This window comes from Squalius cephalus, assembly GCF_949319135.1.
Source record: "Squalius cephalus genome assembly, chromosome: 12".
NCBI lineage: Eukaryota > Metazoa > Chordata > Actinopteri > Cypriniformes > Leuciscidae > Squalius > Squalius cephalus.
Genome location: NC_137133.1, coordinates 28,837,113 through 28,855,249, shown reverse-complemented (window position 1 = coordinate 28,855,249; position 18,137 = coordinate 28,837,113). Strand labels below are relative to the sequence as shown.

Here is an 18,137-nt window from a genome sequence, read left to right as displayed (position 1 = left end):
TTGGCGCTGTATTTTGGTCTGTAATGCTCCTACCTTTGTCCTTAAGTGTTCACAGTGTTAATGTTTTTAAAAGCTTAGAAAACTCTTAAGGAAGAAAATGCTTAGAGTTTGCCCTTTAAACACCCACCTACACTACTTCGAATGTCATTTGCATTCCTTGGGCTATTTTTATATGTTTGTGTCACTTTAGGAAATGAGTGGGCAAGGTTGTTAATGATGACTCACGAGCAGAGGGAGGTGGCAGCTCCTCTGCATCAGTTCATTGAAAACTCTCGACACACTTGCTAGGCAAGAAGTGCACATCTGTGCAGCTGCCTGGATATCAAACTGAAATAAATAAAACAAGAAAGCAAGATGTAATTGTAGTGTGATGAGCAAGAGTCACATGATCATCCACCGTACTGTTTTGTTCAGACATAGTATGATTTCCCCCCAGCTTTTTTAGACATCAACTTTCAAAATCTTAAGGTAGTAGTGTTAAATGTAGTGCTCACTTTAATACATTTAGAATCTTTGTCTTAAAAGCAATATTTAAACTTTGATTTTATTTTATTTTTCTCTCATAGATACTGAAACATCAGAGGTCTTTTAACAGAAGAGGAACAAGCTTGGATGAAACAAAAAGTGAATGGACTGCTGAAATGAGTGATGGAAAGATACTGGCCTGATTGTCACAGAGGGACATAATTTACATTTTAAAGTGGAGCGACACTTGAACTATGGAAGTGGAAGGACCTTTTATTTAGGAGTCACTTAAGTAACACATCTGGCATGACAGCGTACATGAATGAAATTTAGCAAACACCCATCTTAAGAAACCCCATTGAAGTACTAATAAAAATGGAGCCACATGAACCTGCCATTGGCCAAAAATGCACCAAGGAGCAACGGGACAAGAACCTCTTACAAAGAAAATGGGTCTCTGAGCCTTCTGCTGTAACGAAAAGAAGTACCTTCGCAGATCCAGATGTTAAAAGACACTCACATCGTGAGCAAAGTCTTACAAGTGGGACAAGCCTTGCAAGCTCAACTCAAAAGTTTAGCTCTGGAAAGCTGATGTCATCTGCAGTGACACACTCATCACAAGAAAGTCAATTTCAACAGGTTTTCCCTCGGCCTTACTCCTACCAATTGCCACATTCTTACCCGCAAGAGCCTTTCCTTGGAGGTGCAAAGCCACAATCTGGGTTAGAGGCCCATGCCTGGCCTTTCTCTGGTCAACTGCAATCTCTGCCACCAGATGATATGTTTCCTGTTCACTCCCGCTCTCATGGAGTATTTCCCCGTCAGAAGTCTCCAGCTGGTTTTGGCCAGTTTTCCCAATCTGGACCTGAGCAGCCAGATGAAAGTCATAAGAAGGAACAAAAACCCAAGAAGCCAGGAAAGTACATATGTCACTACTGTGGCAGGGCATGTGCTAAACCCAGTGTGCTCAAAAAACACATCCGGTCCCACACAGGGGAGCGTCCTTATCCCTGTGTTCCATGTGGTTTCTCATTCAAAACCAAGAGTAATTTGTATAAACATAGAAAGTCTCATGCTCATGCTATCAAAGCAGGACTTGTTCCATTCTCTGAGCTAGCAACTCGAACAGACACTGATCAGGCATCTTCAGTTGGGGAAGCAGAAGCACACTCTGATGGTGAACAAAGCACAGACACTGATGAAGAAACTGCAGAAGGGGCAATGTTCCCTGAAAAACGTAGCCCACAGATATCATTCGAGTCTGACAAGAGCCAAATGGAAAGGGGACCAGCATATGCAGACCCAGCAGAGGAACTGTCCGTGGCATCTATGAAAGTGCCTATCTTAATTGTTCCAAAACAAGGGGTTCCATCACCTGCCACAGATTGTCCCCAGTTTACAGACATTAAAGGTTCAGTTATTGGTGGACAGATGGGCAGAGGAGATGAGTCTCATACAGTTAAACAGAGACTTGCCTTAAGACTCACTGAGAAAAAAGACCAGGATTCAGAGCAGTCACAAAATCTCTTAAGCCCCCACAGTAAAGGTAGCACTGATTCTGGCTATTTTTCCCGCTCAGAGAGTGCTGAACAGCAGATCAGTCCACCCAACACCAATGTAAAGACATATGAAGAGATAATGTTTGGAAGAACTTGGTACCACAGAACCAACTCCAGATCTAGACAATCAGTCACAGTTGGGATGGTAGCTATTGCTAGTCAAGACACTAATATCAACCAGTCTAGTGCCATGCAGGAGTTGGCCATGGGAAAGATATCAGAGGGTCATGTATTTTATCAAAGTGATTGTGCAGAATTAGTTGCTGGATGTGACCAAAAGCATTATCATGTTGGCTCTTGTCAAACTAACACAGGTCTTCTTGAAGCACCCTCCGATTCAGGGCCACTTATTAGAAGCAACTCAATGCCAACACCTTCCCCTACCAACCTCAATGTCCCACCAAGTCTAAGAGGGAGTCACTCATTTGATGAGATGATGACCCAAGATGACGTCTTTTACACAGCAGCTGTGGGTTTAAAGAGGTTAAGGAGACAGGGTGCCTTTGAACACTCTGCCCAAGAAGGGCATGGAGAGTCTGAGAACTATGGGAAGATCACAGGTTTGATCTCAAGTTTGAAAATGGGAGAGAGGGGGTCTTTGATGCCAGAATTTAAAGGTTCTGGCTCAGAAATGGCTTGCCCAGAAGTACGTACAGCATACACTTCATATGGTACAAAGGTGGGAATGACAGAGTTCGCCACAAGAAAACGGCGCATGAAAAAGAGTGTTGGTGAAGAGGAAGATTGCCTTGGACAAGATGATGGCAGTCGGAGTGGCTCTACTGAAATGACAGGGGACTATGACCTAAGACAAGGAAGTCAAGATTCTGCCAAGGCTGCTCCTGCTAGTAAGGGATCCGTGTTTAGAGCACACAGTCCATCAGACAGTTTTGACAGAGGCTCGTGTATAACTCCTGAGGATGTGGTACTTGTTCAAGATTCAGACACAAAGACTGTTGGAAATGTAATATCTGTCATTCAACATACTAATTCGCTGAGCAGGCCAAACTCATTTGAGAAGACTGAATCAATTGAACATCCATTTTATCAGCCAGATAAGCATGCTGGACATCTTTCTGAGCAATCAGACACAGACAACATTGATGATGTGCAGAGCCCTGAATCTCATCATAGATCAGAAAGCATGGAACATCAGCAGCAGGGTGACAATGAGCATGGATCTTTCTCTTCTAACCCATTGTATCATATGCCCCACAAACTTGTACGACAACCCAACATTCAAGTGCCTGAAATAAGAGTTACAGAAGAGCCTGACAAACCAGAAAAAGAACCTGAAGTACCAGTGAAAGAACCAGAGAAACATGTTGAGGAATTTCAGTGGCCACAAAGGAGTGAAACATTGTCCCAGCTTCCTGCAGAGAAGCTACCCCCAAAGAAGAAACGTCTGCGTCTTGCAGATATGGAGCACTCTTCTGGGGAGTCAAGCTTTGAGTCCACTTGTACTAGCCTTTCAAGAAGCCCTAGTCAAGATAGTAACTTATCTCATAGCTCAAGTTTTTCAATGTCATTTGACAGAGAGGAAAGCATCAAATCTGTGTCCCCAACTAAACAAGATGACTTTGCTAAGCAGTCTGAGTACTTAACTGTTCCAGGTAGTGGCCATTCTCTGTCTATACCAGGCCATCATCAAAGAGAGATGCGGCGCTCCTCATCAGAGCAGGCACCCTGTGCTTTGCCCACTGAAGTACCAGAAATACGTAGTAAGTCATTTGATTATGGAAGTCTTTCAACTGGTTCAAGACAAGGAGAAGTATACGCAAGTGCTTCAGCTATGAAGGAGCGTAGACGAGGTTACCTGGTTAGACAGGCATCTCTCAGTGTCTATCCTGAAGTAGTGGTTCAAGAGCCAATCTCAGAGTTGAATATCAAGCAAGAGCATTCTGACCACGTTTCTCAAGCTGCTTTAATTGGTACATCCTATTGTGTAACTAGTGATATGGCAAGACCCAGAAGAGCTACACAGTCAGTTCTAGGATCACATCACTTGCTGCAACAAAGCATCAGTGAGGACAGCCAATCTGAGGATCTTTTCCAGAACGCTCCTCGTTTGCCTGCACAGCTTTCATCAGATAGTGAGCATTCAGTGCATGAGCACATGACCCAGGATATAATTCAACACTCTTCACTTCAGAGCAACCTGGCAACCTCACCCTTTTTGCCATTTCAGCCAATGCTCTGGCATCCTGAATCAAAACAAAGAAACAAGCAGCACCTGGCGTTCCAGACACATCAGTTACAGAAACTACATATCAAACAGCCAAATCTACAGCCCATTCTACAGAAACCATACCAACCTCCTCATCAAATTCAAGTGCAAACAGACTCAAAAACCGATGGGGCAAGTCACAACTATCCATATCCCTCAAGAGCCTCCCCACAGCAGCTTGGGGTCTTGTCATCTAAAGTGCTGACTACAAGCTTCTTACAACAAGTTCAGCCTATCTTTGCTACTCAAAGTGCAGGTTCACAACCATCACTCCCTGGAATGCTGGTCCCAGTCAGGATCCAGACAAATGTGCCATCGTATAGTAGTGTTATGTATACAAGTGTTTCACAAATTCTTGTCAGTCATGCTCAGAGCACAAATTCTATCAGAGTTATATGCACAGACAATATGTCGACAGCTTCACTTACAGGCACTGCATCAAAGCACCAAGTTGGCATCAATTTATCCAAAATATTAGGACATTCAGAAGGGTCCTTAAATTTTCCAATATGGAAAGTTCCTGAATATTTACCTGGGAGCCTTAATACAGGAATTCCTTTGTCTCTGACGTCAGGAACCATCTCTACTACAGATGCTTCCTCTAGTATCGGGGGGAGTAAGAGAATGTTGTCGCCAGCTAGCAGTCTTGAGCTTTTTATTGAAACCAAACAACAGAAACGGGTCAAGGAAGAGAGGATGTATGGACAGATAGTGAAAGAGCTTAGTGCAGTTGAGCTGAGCAATTCTTGTGCACCGAAAGATGATAAGTCCCCCAAACCTGAATTTTCAAAGAGAGATGACTCCATAGATGAACAAGAGAGGATGTCCTCATCTCCTCCCACTGATTTCTTGTCATCTAAATTCCTTGGGTACCCATCTGCACCTCATTTACCTGATGTGCCTCCAAAAGACAATTTCATTCCACCTTTGCAAATTATTACAAATGTGGCTAGCAGAGCAGATTCCCCAGAAGAGCTTGATATAGATGAGTCTACCCCAGAGGCAAGCTCAAGCCCACAATCAGTAATTTCCTCAAGTGATTCTCCAGAAGAATCAAAGCAGAACATGGGTAACAAGTTCCCAGTAAACATGCTGGTGCAGCTAGCTGCCAATCAGGGTGGTGGAGCTGTTGGTAGCACTCTCCTACTCACTGACCTGGCAGATGTCCATCAGTTTTTTCAATTCCCAAGTCTTCGCACACCAACTAGTGTCAGCTGGTGCTTCTTAAATTATACCAAGCCAAATTACGCACATACAACTCCCCTAACCTCTGTGTATGGTTCTTGGTGTGTCAGCTCTTACAACCCCAACCCACTCAACCTTAGCACCAAGGCCACCCTGGCACTTCTTCGGTCTAAGCAGAGGAATAACACAGAGATGTATACAATGGCTGCTATGCATCAACCTGGCACTGGAAAACTTGTTTCATCCCTCCGGTGGAAACAGAAGTTTGAGCAGGTAGTCCTGACTTTCCTAAAATATACAAGAACAGTTGTTTTTTTAAGTAATTCAAATTTAATTGAAAAAAATATATATTTACACATAACCATAAACATTTAATTATATTGATTTTTGTGAATAAATACCCATTCTAGAGCATTTAAAAAGTAATTTGTATAGACAGATAATACAGTGATATATTGTGCAAAAATTTTGTAAACTGTAAAATTAGGAAATGCTATATATTTTGCTAGCAAAATATGGATGGGTGAGTTCACTATGACTCATGTTGGGTCAGCCCAACCTAAAACAACTATATAAAGTTAAAGAAACAATACACATTTCAGCAAATTTTCCCTATTATTTAGTTCTCACATATAATTTTAGGGAATGCATACTATTGTAATTATTAATATAATTTGTTATTGTCAAAACATAAAATTTGCCGGTTGCTCATTTTTTAATTTCTCAGATAATAATTAAAAATTAATGACAAGAAAATGCACCGACCAACTTGTTGCTTATGTTTTATGCCTATGGTTTTAGGGTTCATTATTCAAACTGTTTTCTGTTTACAATTCCAGTTAAAGCCTGAGCTTATACAGTTTGATGTTGGAAAGTTTGGGAAGAAAATGAAGGGAATTAGCTCAAGAGACAGGGGAAAAGAGGACCACGGAGAAAAAGAAGCTTCTTCAAAGCAGGCTGAACCCACTCGCATCAAAATCTTTGAAGGAGGGTATGTGAAGATGTATGGTTATTTTTGAACATCTATCTGAGTGTTCTTTATAGAAGATGAGACTCCCCCTTTTCTAAAAATCCAATTAAATTTTAATACTGCTGGGAAACAAATATTAGGAGCTGAGGAATCCAACATCTATCAACATACAAATTCATTTAATGGTGCCTAAATCGGTTCAAACTGAGGCAGCTGAAATGTCCATGACTACAACATGGTATTTATTAGACAGCGTTATTTGATTCTTAGTAATATTATTGTTTTGTGTTTTTGTATCATAATATAGATTACACACGTATTCTGTAGATGCATGTGCCTTTGATATATTTAAAATGAAACTCATGCTTTTAAAATATTTGCTGCTCTATATAATATTATCATGTGCTGGAGCAAAAACTTAAATCGATACAGCTGTGAAAATAAAAGAATCATGCCTTCCAAATATATAACATGAGCTTTTTGATGTGTGTGATTTCATTCCTCATCAGCAACATTCACCAATATATTTGATACCTTCCAATAATTTTAATAACCCTTGCCTTGTTTTTATTTCAGGTACAAATCCAATGAAGACTATGTTTATGTGCGTGGCCGAGGCCGGGGAAAGTACATCTGTGAGGAGTGCGGGATACGCTGCAAAAAGCCGAGCATGCTGAAGAAACATATTCGCACACACACAGATGTCAGGCCATATGTCTGCAAGTTTTGCAACTTTGCTTTTAAAACAAAAGGTGGGTTTTCTTATCCTTATCCATTTCCAATAACAACACATACAAATACACACATAGTGTCTTATAGTTTGAATAAAACCATGATTCATATACATTTTAGGAAATGTAAAAAAAAATTTTTTTAAAAAATGGCTGTACCACACTGAACACCATAAGATCTCTGTACTATTTTATTAGAATAAATTGAGGGTTAGACATAATTTTGGGTATGCCAATGTAAGCAATTCAAACACTTTAAAATCTGTTTTCAGGAAACCTTACGAAACATATGAAGTCAAAAGCTCACATGAAAAAGTGCTTAGAGCTTGGTGTGTCAGTGACATCTGTGGATGAGGCGGAGGCAGAAGAACCAGGTATGATTTTATTGAGAGGAGGACCCAACATTGCAATATATTTCAAGCTGAAAGTAGTACCAGTACGCCATTTCTGCCAGGTTTAAATAACTTAAAATGTCCTCATTTTGAGCACAAGAGGCAAAGAAACCCAGTAGCATTTTTAGGCCAATATTTATGCACTTTTGTTCAAAGGAATAAATTAAACGCTATTTGATTTCACCACACCTCAAATAATGTTGACCTGTGGAAGTCATTTGAGAAACTGCATTTTTTCATTTCTTTCATTTTTTCCCAGACACCACTGAAGAGGTCCAAAGAGCATCAGAGAAGATGGGCATGTCAGAGATAATGGCAGAGCACCAATTCTCTGACGCTGATGACTCAGAGGGTGCTGAAGAGGATGGTGATGAAGTTGATGAAGACGAGGATGACGATGACGAGTATGATGGGGATTCAACACCGAAAACACGGTCTCGAAGCACCAGCCCACAGCCATGTGCCATCCCCTCACACTCCATTACTGTCGCTGCTTCACAAGAATCCACCCCAGAGCCTCTGGCCTCCGTCTCCAAACAGCCTCTTTTCACTTATTTCACTAGTTTGCCCAGTATTCAGATCACCCAACTCATGGCACCCAGTGAGAAAGCTGGAGATGCCCAGATGGCTGAATACCAGAAGCTCCTTCAAGGGGCTCTGGGTGAAGATCACAAAAACAGACTGGATGTGCCTAGCTCTATGGATGAAGACCTGGAACACAGCTCATCCTCCTTTGACTTCTCCTGCTCCCGCCTGTCTTCACCAGGCTGTGATTCCTCCCCTCTTAGAGAAAGCTCACCTTCCTCTAGGCGGTATCTGTCCCCTCGAAGGGACCTCTCCCCACGTGGCCGTTTGTCACCAAGGCGAGAAGCATCTCCCCTTAGGCATATCTCCCCCAGGCGGGATGTTTATAGAAGGGATCTGTCACCAAGGAGGGACCTTTCTCCTAGAGGACATCTCTCTCCCATCTCCCAGACAGGACGGCCGACATCCCCAGGAAGGGATCTCTCGGGTAGACTTTCTCCCAGAAGCCGCAGGGGCATGATCAGACCTGTGTCCCCCAGGAGGGCTCTCCATTATCAAAGTGGCCAATGGGCGCTCAGCCCCAGTCCACATGCAGAGATGATATCATTAAGCCAAAAGACCAAGGGCCATGCAGAATTGGAGATGGTAAGTTATTATATATGCCTCATAAACAGTTACATACAACAGAATGGAGCATTTCTATTTATACTGTGTATACAGTAGTTAATTAAGAACCCTCTGGAGAAAATGGGAAACTGCAGTGCCCATACAGTGTATGCAGTGTAGTAATTCATTTCAATGCTACCTGTCTTGTTACCATGAAGCTAGGGGGATAATAAGACAAATGAACAAGGTCTATTATCTAAGCTTGGCCCTTTTTACTGGCAACTGTTGTTTTTGTTCTTTGTGGTCTTGTTAAATTTTCCAAACTTTCCAAGAGGTCCAGTTTAAATAACTGTGAAACAGGCCCCAGATAAGCAGCATAAGTATTTCAAGAATTCTTTGCTACTCTTATCATCTAACGTGAATTTAGCTTCACAAGGATTTATTTGAACACTGCTTTTTTGTGGAATTTTGACAATATGCAATGTAAATGAACCATGTCTTCCAACTGTTTAGGACCAGCGAAAGACATCTTATCTTCAAGGGGATGCTCGCAACACAGATGCCTCCAGCATCCACCAGGGATTATTTAGCCACCTTCCCCTGCACTCCCAGCAACAGATCCGCACTCCGTTCTCCATGATACCCATTGGCGGCATCCAGATGGTCCATTCTGTGCCTGCTTCTGTCACAGGTCACCCCCACCCTACACGCCTTCCCCTGCAGAAGAGCACCTCGGAGGAGTCCAGCACCAGTGAGGTGTCCTACCACCTTTCTGAGGGCAGAGGGCCCTCCAGCAGAGGACCAGAAGACTCACCTCAACCCCATGAAAAATCCATGTCCCCCAAGGCTCCATCACCTTCCTCACAAAAGTCACGAGAGGACAGCACTGACATGTCTGACAAGGAAAGCAAGCAAGAAGAGTGCATCCAAACATGCACTAAGGCAATTGCATCGCTGTGCATCGCCTCTGAGGAAACCCCCGAGAAATCGTCAGCTCCCGTTGATCCTTACCATCAGCACACATTATCTCACTCACCCGCAGCTCAGCAAGACTGTGCGCAGAGAGCGCAGCACTATTGCAGCTCAGAGATCAGTCACCCCCTACACTCCAGAGCAGAGAGCAGTATGTCTGCCACATCAAAGACTCCCACAGCTAGCCATCCCACTCTCTACAACACAGAGACAGCAGAGCGAGTGTCTGGCCAACAGGGCCGTGAAAAGAGGCCAGCGACCATAAAGAAAGGCAAAGATTTAAAGGACGCTATTAACAACAGGTGAACAAGGTAGAAGGGAGAGTGGTAAATTATGCTAACACAAATTTTATATTTACAAATGTACATCCATGTGCACACACACAAAATCAGTCTCGAAAAAACAAGTGAACTGGTTCCATGGTTTCAATGTACATGTATAGCATGCCTTTTATAACATGGTTTGCTATCTCAACTATAATTACTTTCTTATTTAAAGTTTCAAAGAATACATATTATATATATATATATATATATATATATATATATATATATATATATATATATATATATATATATATATATATATATATTAACTTATATATGAGCCTGACCAAAATTGCTTATGGACTTCGTCTGGTACTTTTAAAAAATGTACAGATGTGTGTGCCTTTTCTTTACTTTTTGCTTATATTCTTATAAGCATTAAACAGGAAGACATGTAAATATATATCGATTTTTGTGTACCCCGCTTTGTAATAAATGCAATTTACCGTCTTTTTGGACACTTTAGGTCTGAATGATGTGAAGTATCAATACATGTAAGGTTGCACTAAAACATATTTTTATATGTGTGAAATTAAATGGCTTTTGTGTACAGCAGCGATTCTATAATACTATTTATTGTATCTTGTTTCATAAATTGTACATTTTTCTTAATGTTGTGGATGCCTTTTCTATGTAAAGCATGGGTTTTGCTATTGCATAATTAGAGCAAAAATTATGTACATGTAATATGGCTTTATATATTAGAAGTATGTGTGCATATACTTCTCAGTAAACTGGCTTTATTTAGAATTCTATATAATTTAAGTAAATGTTTATATACCTAGTATACAGAAAAAAAAACAATATATCTGCACATATGTTTTAGATTGACACCCGCATACAGTATGGTAGTTGGTTCTAAGTGCTTGTACCCTTCTCTTTCCTATTGGCTGGTAGGCTACACTAGTTGTGATTTCATCGTTCACATTTTAAATGTAGAACTGTTAAGCATTAAGCAAGTGAATCAACTTTCGCACTTCTGCATTTCCTCCACCACTTACTGAGGTAGATGTGAAAGGTATTTTGATCTTCTGTGAATTATGTTGCTTGAAGTACTTGACTTGTTGATGATTAGTATGGGAACATTCCAACAGATGTAAATATTGGATGCCTACGGTTCTGTACGCTCATAGCCATACATATTCATACATTGAAGGAGTTCGTCATGGGCCATGTCATCAGTCCTCAAACACTTTTATAACTATACATACAAAAACTCCAATACTGAGAACTCCTAAAATGCACCTTATGTTTCCTAAACCTTCCTAAAGAATCCCAAATTATATCACCTTTAGTACTGGGATAGGAATTGTTTTTTTTTTTTTTTTTTTTATACATATTTTGAGTTGAAGCAACCTAACTGAACTGGAGTATGGAGCCAGTGCACTCTTGTGTGTATATCTGTATTTTGTATTGTGTGTATATGATCTATGTAATTGACTCCTTTGACATTTTTGTCAGTAGTCCCTGCTATCCACTTAACTGTATTAACATGTCTTTAAAACCTAAGGTATCAAAAGCACAAATCATTGTATTCAAACAAACAAAAAAGAATAAAAGACAAACATAATTATAAAAATAAAAAAAAATAAAAAGGGTATCTTTGTGATTTTCAGTGGAAAAACTATGTACAATATCGGTTTTGACGAATCACAGCACAGGTGAAAAAATTACAGATTGCTGTTTTCAAATAAATACAACTATGGCAACTTTGCATGTCCGTGATGTCTTAATGCTTTTCAAAAATGCAAATGCTCAAATTCTTTTTCAACTTCTGTAAAAAGAGAGGTGAAGAAAGCAGAAGACAAAACAAAGAATTTGAAAGGGATCAGAAACATGATCAGATGGATGTCAGTACACAATGACGTGTCTCGCATTGCTAATTTTAGCAGTCTGACTGTACATAAAAACTGTATTGCCAAAACGTTAATACATGTTGACACAAGTAGGTTGATGTGACATCTATTGTGCATTTACCAATCAATCTTTGCTTTTTTATTTGTTTTTCAAATTATTTTTAATCTCAACAGCAAGACAAGTAGTTGTAAACTAATAATCATTGATGTGATCATTTGCGTTCTCTGAATTATTTTTTTTTGTTTTTTTGTTAATTAAAGTAAGATTGACCTTGAACTTTTTTAAATATTTCCTATATCTAAACTTTAGCTCCCCAAAATTTCACCACATCTTAAGTATTACAAAATCAGAAAACATCTACACATTTTTACATGAGCTGAACATATTCCGGAGTCTCCAATTAGATACGTTGTACCACGTCATCCAAAAGCTGATCAAGTGCACAGATTATTGTGTGTCAGTACATTTGAAATAGTATTAACGTTACACAACTTTTCCTTTGTTTTCTTTTCTTGGTTATTGCCAAAATAAGACATCATCCATTTATCATTAACTGTGGTGTCACATGATGCATCCATTACTGTTTAACTGAAGAATGGAATTGTGCTTCCTGAACAATGTGAGTTAATCTTAAGTTTTAAGAAATGTGACGTAGGTCTCCCTCCCTATTCTACATAACGAGCCATTTCCCACGCCTCCATCTATAGAATGATTGCGCAATACAGTCTTATGCAGCTGAATCATTTTATTGGGCAAGAAGAAACTTGATTGCAGTCATAAAAATCATGTGTGTAGAACAAATACTAAAAGTCTCAACAAATAGAGGCAACCTTGTTCAAACTGATGGTGATTAGAATTAACTGGGACACACAAGCTACAATAAATGCTTGTGATCTATTTAACCAGACTGGTATATTTTCCTCGGCTGTTTTATATCTAAACAGCTTCTTTACAGACTGATTGTGGAGGAAATAATTGATCATTTGTATGTTAGGCCTGTACATAGGTTGGGGGACCAAACAAAAGTGCTGCCCCCGTCCATGGGAACATGTTTGGAACAGGTAGCATTTTTCCAAAATGTTTTTTTTTTTTTACTAAGGCAGCCTCTTGCCAAGAAGAGAAGAAAACCACAGCCCACATTTTCCATGTGTAGTCAATGTTCCTGCACGGCTTTATTCAAGGGCGACAACAGTGCCTGTCCTGCAGAAGGTGACCAGGTGTCATCTCTGACAAAATCTGAGAATAAGATCATGTCTGGATATCATTCCATAGAAATTTACTGAGGGACCAAAAGCTCCATTTAGTGTAATTTTAAACTTGTCACAGTACGTCATAGGCACATGCTGCAGTGTTACAGTGTGTGTGTAAAACCAAGTATGAGTCCTAGGTCTTTTCTTAAAGACATACTGCCATCTGTTGGTTTAGGATATAACTGAGTTTTTTCTAACACTTTACATGAGCTTTAATACAGCGCAGAGAACACACGTGACTTGCGATATTTTAAAGAAGTAATTCTAACATCAATAAAAAATCTTTGAAATATGCAAATAACAGGAAGTAAACAGTATTTCATGAAGGTCACCATGTCTTTTCTTATCTGTGCAGTAGTACACACTGTAGAGCAGGATGTCAAATTTCAATTTCCCAATTCCCAAAATTCATGTAGAATTTGATTCACCTTCGATTATATATTTTCATTATAACGTCCATTTTACTTTACTATTCAAAAGTCTGGGATCATTGAGATTTTTTATTTTATTTTTTAGAATAAATTCTTTGTTACTTTTGTTCAAATTATTGTAAATTTGAATCATGTTCTTTCAGAAAATTGCTGTATTTTTGATCAATAAATACAACCAAGTGAGAATTAGAGACTTCTTTCAAAAACATTTAAAAAATATATCTGTTGAACGGTAATAAACAAGTGCTATGTAATATTTTACATTACAAAAAAAATGTAAATGATCAATTTAAAAATAAAAATAATAATATATAAATTAACAATAGGTGCCAAAATATGCATTTTATAAATTATTTATTTATAAATGTATTTATAAATTATTATTATTACCTTTATTTCAATAGGACAGAGATTTGGAAGCATTTGGGGAAGGGGGGAGGAGAACATGTTCAGGAAATGTTGGAGTGCTTAAATTTCTATATAACAGATATCATAATCAACACGCTTTACTGTATACATAAACATGATTTATTAAAAGATCAACTCAGAGTCATTTTTTAATCCAACGGTACACAAAAATCCTCCAGCTCCACTATACAGTCCTGAACAAAAAATAAAAAATAGGCCATATCTGAGTGACCAAGTGCAACTTATGTCTCCAGTATGTTTGCAATCAGTGCTCATTAAGGCACACAGATATGTAAGCACTAAAGGAGTGCATTGTTAAATGATGTGGTTCACTATACTGACCATGTTTGTCTGGGCCTGTCTGTATATTGAGAGGGACAGACATATATGGCTTGGCGGGAACTTCTGAGCCATAATAAGAACCAGATGTAAAGGAGACAGCGACGGTCTCAAAGTCAGACTTATAGCACTGTTTATGGCCTGTTCCCTCCAGCGTTCTCTTGTGCCGAAGGGCTTCTGTAAAACTTTCCAAAATCAATTCACAGGCAATCATTTTTCCCCTCTTATCAGGGAAGAATACTTACTCAGAGATTTTCTTGCGGTGCTAACTAATTGCTTCTGTGCTGATATGTATCATCTGTTTCATGTCATGACAGTAATGTATCTGATGTTAATGTTACTGTCACATAGTGCATGAGTCACTATACAAGTCAATGAATTTTTGTACAGTCATCTATTAACCATGGCAGATGTTGAAGCATCTGCAGGGTACATGTAGGCTAAAAGACTTTATTGGAAAATTTCCATTGCACAAAAGGTTCTTTATAGTGAGAAAAGGTTCTTTAGATTTTTGAAATATTCCTCACAATAAGAAAAATAGTTCTTTTAAAAAGGTTCTGTTGCATCGCTACAAACCCCCCCTTTTGGAACCTTTATTTGTAAAGGTGCACAACAAATCCTACAATGCTTGTGCACCATAAACACAATCCTCAAGGCTCAACAGCAAGAATTTTTTTGTCTGGCGGAGTTGCCCGTCCAACATTTGACATTTAAATTTGTACTTTTAGCAATGAAATATTTTTTTCATTAAATGTTAAAGTCTCCATGAAATCAAAATGTATTTTGGCTTTTAGTATGAATATGCTGTGTATGTTGCATATGAATATGTTATATGCCTTACTGGTATCTATAAGCTTATCTGCTTCAAACCAATAAAAAAAATTCACATTTAGAAGATAAGCATTCTAAACTTACAGTCTCTCACTTATGCCAATATGGATCAATGATTTGATGACATTACTCTGCACTTCAGCTTCTCATCAGACTTTCTGTCCAATCAAATGCTTTCTAGATTCTAAATCATCCCGCCCCCTAAATTATAAATAGACGCTGAAGCTGCAGCTCAAATTGGTCACTTGTTCACACATTTACTATTTTCTAAATGGTTAATGGCACATAGTGCACTATATAGGGGAAAGGGAAATATAAAGACAGTGTAAATATGCTTTACATTGGGACGAATGAAGTCTGGTTTCACGTTAGTGTTACGTGAACCGCCACAGCATGCTCCGGTTCAGAGACATGATAGCACAGAACGGATCATATTCGCGAGTTGGCGCATACTGGAAAATGTATTTGAACTCTGCACAGAACGCTATATTTGAAAGCGATATGGAGGAGAAACAGTTAGAAATTAGGAGGAAACTGTGGCTTTACCGAGGTTAATGGCTCTGGCCGAGCTGTGATATAAACTAAACGCTATTGTCTATTTAAAAAAAAAAAAGGGGGAGGAGCTGTTTGATATGTCCCTCCCTGTCTTCCTGTTTCAGTAGAAATTATGTCAACACATTAAATAATGCTACGCATTTCAAGGCACTTCAGTGAGCCTTTAAGTTCGTTAAATGCAAACATTTTTTTCTTTTCCAAAGAGAATTACATCAGGCTGTAAATGATACAGCTGTTATGTAACTCCATGCACCATTAAAAAACAACAACAATGACAGTACAATCCAAAACATTACTGATTGGTTTGTAGTTTTCAACACAATCCAAAATCTCAATGGGGCTATGGCATAAGCATATGAATATTTTCACCATCTATGATCCACAATTCTAAATGGTGAATAAATTGTGGCAGTCTCCTGACAAAGTAACGTTAAAAAGTACAATACAAACATCAGGAGGAAGGACGAGACAGTGGAGAGCTGTCTAGTCAGTGGAGATTAAACTGTGATCACTGCTGCCACCTTTAAAAGTGACTCATTTGGAAACACTTGGGGAAAGAACAACATCAGTTTTACTTTGGTGGCTTGTGGAAAAGCTGGAGGCGTGCAGGTACATACAAAGAGGTTAATTTCCATCCATAGACTAAGGCCAGGCAGACAGAGCGGGAGTCCGGCCAAGAGCAGGAGAACCTTTCCATCAATGCAGAACTCTAAATCACTCCACCAACAGTCTCAAAGGCGTCGTGTTTTTGCAGGGCAGGAGCCAGGAGAGGATGTTTAGCTGTGCTTAATCCTCTCCTGGAAGTTCGACTTTGATCGTATCTTGTACATTATTAACATTCGATTCCACACCCGAGTAGAATAGAGACGTGTAATGTACAGTTGCAGGGAGGAAGTGATCAGCCAGGCAGACAGTAAAATAGAAGGGCTCGATGCAAGCCCAGCAAGACCTACATGACATATGGTGAAAAATCTGTTCTTCGCTGTTATTAAGTGGCTCTCAGGCTGCCTTCAGCCAAGGCATACCCAGTAAGCCATGGCAGACTCAGAATACTGACGCATTTTGATCCAGTTGAGCACTGTAGGGCTGCCCACCCTCTGATAGTCCATTATATTTAGAACACTTTGTCGTCATCTTGCTGTACACTGATGCTCTCATAAATAGCAAACTGCCAAATGCACTCACAGTACACACAGTACTAAATACCTAGCACGTTGTCTACATATTTAGTACTGCGTGTTCTTACAGTATACAAACTGTGCAAACGCACATATGCTAGGGTTATTTATCTATGCCAGTAAGAAATATAAACACAAAGAAAAAAATCTACAGAGGTAAGTTATTAGACAAAATTTGCATTTGTAACCACTACTTTCAATGTTTGCCTCAGAGAAATTGCCCAATAACTCTTAAAGGCCTTTGCCTGAGCCCAATTACCTAAATATAGCCTCAAAATCTTTTTGGTATTTCAAGTCGCAGTTGCCCAACATGTGTTTTTCTGGTTGCATAATTACTGTGATTTGTCACAAAAATAGCATAATTATCATTTACTTAACCTTTAATTAGTTTTGTTGTCTTATCTAATTTATATGCTCCAGTAGTGTGGTTCTTGGATTTATCAGAACAATTAAAATGCTGATGTACAGATTGCCACAAATAAAAGCATTAGTACCAGCGGGATGTGTACAAGTGCTATTTTCATTTCACCATATATTCGAATTATTGCACATCATTTTGTATTACGGAAAAAAAAAAAAAGAAAAAAAAATGGTGGAGAATTTACTTAGGAACAATTTTTAGAAATTGCTAGTAAATTTCGCAGATAATTATAAAGAAACAGCAAGTAATCCATTGAATTAAAAGTGAAATGTTGTAGTAGATTGTTGTAGTATTTTCTTGTAAAGCATACTCCAGTAATCTTTGTTTTATTTACAACCTTTTAAATTTGTATACAGTGTATGTTCCCTAAATACTAGACATTTTGTCAAATTCGACAAAATTTGGGGCCATCGTAAAAGAATAATTCATTCAAAAATGTAAATTCTGTCATCATTCATGACTGTCACATCATATGTATGACTTAAGACCCGTTCACACCGCCAGCAACACGCAGCGACAAAGCGACATGATCCCATTCATTTCAATGGAGCGCTAGCGACTTCCGGCGACACGAGCGACAGTGACCGTTGGCGACAGAATGTGGGCGTGTCAAGCGACACGAGACGCGCGACAAAAGTTCAGAAATTTAAACTTTATGCAAATGAGAAGCGATTTTCGCGAGCGACAACCAATAGGAAAGAAGACTTTCAGTGGAGCTCAGCTCACGTCACCGTCTCGAGTGCAGGCAAGACAGAAGAGTTCGAGGGCGATTTCACTGTTTTACATGATTTGGTTGTTACCACATACATGGATATAATAAAATGATGCATGGAAAAGAAACTGTCGACAGTCTCAGTGAGTTTAATACACACATTTAGTAGGCCTACGAGTGTTGTAATTTTATGATGC

The 18,137-nt window shown here is 39.2% G+C and overlaps 1 protein-coding gene and 1 long non-coding RNA gene across 4 annotated transcripts in view; one reads left to right on the top strand and one right to left on the bottom strand.

Annotated features, from left to right (window-relative positions):
* hivep2a (HIVEP zinc finger 2a) overlaps positions 1-10,120 on the top strand; it is a 70,428-nt gene extending 60,308 nt beyond the window's left edge. For all 3 annotated transcript variants that reach the window (XM_079888165.1, XM_079888164.1, XM_079888166.1), the window contains 6 exons: positions 567-5,709; positions 6,276-6,427; positions 6,983-7,158; positions 7,410-7,511; positions 7,789-8,699; positions 9,174-10,120. In XM_079888165.1, the coding sequence (XP_079744291.1) occupies positions 841-5,709; positions 6,276-6,427; positions 6,983-7,158; positions 7,410-7,511; positions 7,789-8,699; positions 9,174-9,938 (6,975 nt within the window). In that variant the 5' untranslated portion in view covers positions 567-840 and the 3' untranslated portion in view covers positions 9,939-10,120. The remainder of the gene's footprint in view (positions 1-566; positions 5,710-6,275; positions 6,428-6,982; positions 7,159-7,409; positions 7,512-7,788; positions 8,700-9,173) is intronic.
* Positions 1-18,137, bottom strand: part of LOC307168353 — a 46,498-nt gene that overhangs the window by 26,032 nt on the left and 2,329 nt on the right. The window lies entirely within an intron of this gene.